This window comes from Oncorhynchus keta, unplaced genomic scaffold (assembly GCF_023373465.1).
Source record: "Oncorhynchus keta strain PuntledgeMale-10-30-2019 unplaced genomic scaffold, Oket_V2 Un_contig_25033_pilon_pilon, whole genome shotgun sequence".
NCBI classification, from domain to species: domain Eukaryota; kingdom Metazoa; phylum Chordata; class Actinopteri; order Salmoniformes; family Salmonidae; genus Oncorhynchus; species Oncorhynchus keta.
In genome coordinates this window covers 11,903-17,086 of record NW_026284231.1, presented here as the reverse complement: position 1 = coordinate 17,086, position 5,184 = coordinate 11,903, and the positions used below count along the sequence as shown (strand labels likewise).

The window sequence follows — 5,184 nt, the reverse complement described above, 5'->3', positions numbered from 1 at the left end:
CGACTTACAAATTGGTGCATTCACCTTATGACATCCAGTGGAACAGCCACTTTACAATAGTGCATCTAAAATCATAGTCATATTAACTCACATACTATTACTATATCATAGTCATATTAACTCACATACTGTTACTATATCATAGTCATATTAACTCACATACTGTTACTATATCATAGTCATATTAACTCACATACTGTTACTATATCATAGTCATATTAACTCACATACTGTTACTATATCATAGTCATATTAACTCACATACTGTTACTATATCATAGTCATATTAACTCACATACTGTTACTATATCATAGTCATATTAACTCACATACTGTTACTATATCATAGTCATATTAACTCACATACTGTTACTATATCATAGTCATATTAACTCACATACTATTACTATATCATAGTCATATTAACTCACATACTGTTACTATATCATAGTCATATTAACTCACATACTGTTACTATATCATAGTCATATTAACTCACATACTGTTACTATATCATAGTCATATTAACTCACATACTATTACTATATCATAGTCATATTAACTCACATACTGTTACTATATCATAGTCATATTAACTCACATACTGTTACTATATCATAGTCATATTAACTCACATACTGTTACTATATCATAGTCATATTAACTCACATACTGTTACTATATCATAGTCATATTAACTCACATACTGTTACTATATCATAGTCATATTAACTCACATACTGTTACTATATTACATTTACATTTACATTTAAGTCATTTAGCAGACGCTCTTATCCAGAGCGACTTACAAATTGGTGCATTCACCTTATGACATCCAGTGGAACAGCCACTTTACAATAGTGCATCTAAAATCATAGTCATATTAACTCACATACTATTACTATATCATAGTCATATTAACTCACATACTGTTACTATATCATAGTTATTAACTCACATACTATTACATATCATAGTCATATTAACTCACATACTGTTACTATATCATAGTCATATTAACTCACATACTGTTACTATATCATAGTCATATTAACTCACATACTGTTACTATATTACATTTACATTTACATTTAAGTCATTTAGCAGACGCTCTTATCCAGAGCGACTTACAAATTGGTGCATTCACCTTATGACATCCAGTGGAACAGCCACTTTACAATAGTGCATCTAAAATCATAGTCATATTAACTCACATACTATTACTATATCATAGTCATATTAACTCACATACTGTTACTATATCATAGTAATATTAACTCACATACTGTTACTATATCATAGTCATATAAACTCACATACTGTTACTATATCATAGTCATATTAACTCACATACTGTTACTATATCATAGTCATATTAACTCACATACTGTTACTATATCATAGTAATATAAACTCACATACTGTTACTATATCATAGTAATATTAACTCACACTGACACACAGTCATCAGGGTGCTAAGAAGAGGAATGGTGAGTGGTAAAGCAATCATGACACACACACACACACACACACACACACACACACACACACACACACACACACACACACACACACACACACACACACACACACACACAATCCATGTATCAATTGTCTCAAGGCTTGAAAATCCTTCTTGAACCTGTCTCCTCCCCTTCATCTACACTGATTGAAGTGGATTTAAGAAGTCACATCAATAAGGGATCGTAGCTTTCACCTGGATTCACCTGGTCTATGTCGTGGAAAGAGCAGGTGTTCTAAATGTTTTGTACACTCAGTGTACATCACTGCATGCATACTCCTTTTATATTATCCATGAGAAGAAGGGCAGGCTGGGCGGTGTAATAATGATGCACATCACATCCTGATGCGTACATCATCCCCTCCCTCACCCCAGAGATGAGACCACGCGCCACTGCAGATCTTATTATAGCCGTCGGCTGGCTGGGAGATAAACCACGTCACTGTCCATGCCTCTCCGTAGCATTACAACTGCACTTCACATCATAGTGTACATCTGAGGTGGCACCATATTCCCTATATAGTCCAACACATGCCTATGTGGCTATAGTAGGCTTACATATTGTATACGGATTTCAACCCATCCGTCATGGTAGTAAGGCCTACTGATCTATAGAGATAAATAGGACATGGAAAGACTGCATTTTGTCAATGCACTGGGAGTTAGTTGGTCATGATGAATGATGGTTCAGGATTGTTACACAATTGAGAGTCCTTGAGCAAACCAAATGAACGGCTCCAGCTATTTATGTATTACATAACTCCCAATAAACCTCATGCAACTGTCAGTTAAGGTTATGAGAGTAAGTGAATCAGAATTTATGTCACAATCCACCGGATATTGGTGCGTGTGTGTGTGTGTGTGTGTGTGTGTGTGTGTGTGTGTGTGTGTGTGTGTGTGTGTGTGTGTGTGTGCGTGCGTGCGTGCGTGCGTGCGTGCGTGCGTGCGTGCGTGCGTGGTTGTGTGCGTGCGTGCGTGCGTGCGTGTGTGTGTGTGTGTGTGTGTGTGTGTGTGTGTGTGTGTGTGTGTGTGTGTGTGTGTGTGTGTGTGTGCGTGTGTGACAGCGGCTCTACTTACTCTTATTATAACCATCTGAGCCTGAGGAGTATTGCCTAATGCGGACCTGGACCACATATTGGGAAATGTCTGTGTGGTTCTGTGTTGTCTATCAGCTATCTCTATTTGCCCCAGATAAATGAGACGTGTGTGTGTGCAAGCTTTTCAATACTATTAGGTGAGAAATAGAAAACCAGATCAACAACTAAATACAGTTTTAGAATGTTTATTACAACTCTGATATAAATTTGAGGTCATAGTAAAAATAAAATAACAATCTTTATATAAAATAGCTTATTTCACAGTTCATACAACATTTCACGTAGGCTACTTCTCTGTAGTTATTATCACATTTGCATTGTCAGTGCAGCATATTGAACAGGTGAGACTGGTGTTACTACTGAACATTGTTTATATGTTATGTATATCATTTGACACTGTTTGCTGAGCACCATTTCAGTACAGTCTCTAGCACAGTCCCATTCATAGTCATGTATCAAAGTCCAGTGGGTGACTGTGTGCCCTCCCCTGCTGTTTTTATAGTTTTACCCAGCAGAGTGGCTTATTTCCTGGTGTGTCTCTGTGTGTTGACCGTTGACACGTCAACTTTAATCATCTGTTATCCGTTTGGTGTTTTATGAGTCATCCCTCTCGTGCTTTATGAGTCATCCCTCCACGAGCTATGCGTCAGGAACTAACTGCCCTGGAACTTTTCCACTGAAACACTTTTTCTGTCTCTGAGTTTCACCACTTCCTCAAACTTTCCAAACACAGTCACTGAGGTCTGTTCGGGTCTGGTCTCGTTCTAGTTTGTGATTTGCTCTTGTTTTCTCTCTGTTTCTTCTTTCTCTTGTTCTCGTCGAGACACGGCTGAGACCCAGTTCTAGGGTGTAGCCTAACCTGGTCCCCGTGAGGGCGGAGATATCGCACCCTGGCCCCGAATAATCCCATTATCTCGCGAGCTCGCCAATGTAGGTCAATTTCCTCCTGACCCGTCCTTTAAACCTGGATTTAAACCGGCCTCTCCACCGGTTACCGGAGGTTACGATCAGTTCGGTCATAGCCGACCAACAACAAAGCTCCATTCAGAGCCGTTTTCACAGTTCAGAATGCCGCAATGGCCCGGTTTGAGTTTAGAGACAGGGTGGTGAAAACGTCCCCGGCGCGGCAGCAGGTCCTTCCGCCGGTTCTAAGCACCCTCTCCTCCCCCAGCTCCAGTGAAAGTCTCGCTCTCTTGCTGGGGAGGAAATCCGGCGCAACCGACGCCTTCCCCCGGCGTTTCCTGGAATGCCTGTCTGGGCTCACAGGGCTCCGGTTCTCTTTGTCCTCTACCGTCTCCTTCCCAATAAATGTCCTGGTCTTGCATGCGCCCTGAGTGGCCTCAGAGTCACTAGACATGGGCTCCTGGATAGTTGGGGTCAGCGGCGACTCAGGCTCAGGCTCTGGCTCGACCTGTGACACCTCCACCTCGACTTGTTCCCCACTGGCAGTAGTATCCATCGCATCCTCCTCTGGTGTGACCGGGACCAAGTGTGCGGTTCCCAGCTCCTCTCTCTCCTTGGCCAGGCAGGCGGAGTGGTACAGGTCCCGGGCGGAACGCATGACCACGGAGAGCAGCAGGCTCCGGTGTAGCCTCATACCTCCTCGCTGTGCTCGGGAGGCGTACAGTTTACTAATGGACACTGCCATGATCCGTTTGGCTTCAGCGCTCACGTCCATAGTTCCTCTTCTTGGTAGATAACCGTCAATTACGCACTGTTCGGTTGACGGTTGGAACAATAACTTAGAGCGTCAAGCTTTAGAATACTATTCGATACTATTAATACAATATTATTCTATCTATAAATGAAGCTGTACTTGTGTGTTGAGTTCTTCCTTAGTTTACAACTGTCAACAGCTGGTGTACAACAAGATAATGAGAAGTCCAGAGTAACAGGGCGGTGTTATATTTCCTCTCTGACGTAATGAGCCTCGAGCTGCTTCATTCCTCCTTGGTGACAGGATAAACACGCCCTGCCCAGACCTTCCTGCTCAAGCTTAGTTTCCTGCAGATACCGTATGGCTGTCTACCTTACAGCATTACATGTATGTAACCTAGACGACCTTCTATTGTAGCAACCGGTTATAAGTAAGCGTTTCACGGTGTAGTCTACACCTGTTGTATTCGGCGCATGTGACAAATAACATTTGATTCGATGTTTTACGCGTGTTGTTGGAAACGCAGAGAACAATATGCTGTTTGGGATTTCAAGAAACTCAATAAAAATAATAAGATGTTATTCTAGTAAATTCATTGTAATAATAACATAACAGACTACCTGTGTTGTTGGAAACACAGCTAGCCCATGTCATCACCAATATGCTGCTTGAGACTTCAGCAACTCAAAATCAAAGTAAATAACATATAACCTGTCTATTCATATAGAATACGATTTTATTATAGTCAATTTATATGAAGCTGACATAAAATATAATATAATTGAATAGACGTCATTAATTGTTGTCAGAGCAACATAAAAACATATAGTGATCTTACAGTAGAAAACAACAACATCAAATGTCCCTAATATTCCAACCATATTGCTCTGTTCCCTTTTAGAGGACTA

General features: G+C 40.7%; 1 protein-coding gene across 1 annotated transcript; it reads right to left on the bottom strand.

Annotated features, from left to right (window-relative positions):
* Positions 1 to 2,788: 2,788 nt before the first annotated feature.
* On the bottom strand, positions 2,789 to 4,500 carry ier2b (immediate early response 2b). Its single transcript, XM_052505882.1, has one exon. The coding sequence runs from the start codon at positions 4,295 to 4,297 to the stop codon at positions 3,683 to 3,685; it is 615 nt and encodes a 204-aa protein (XP_052361842.1). The 5' UTR covers positions 4,298 to 4,500; the 3' UTR covers positions 2,789 to 3,682.
* Positions 4,501 to 5,184: the final 684 nt, after the last annotated feature.

What these genes read in the sequence shown, in the direction of transcription:
- ier2b (XM_052505882.1), bottom strand. Translation starts at nt 4,297, where the DNA reads ATGGACGTGAGCGCTGAAGCCAAACGGATCATGGCAGTGTCCATTAGT.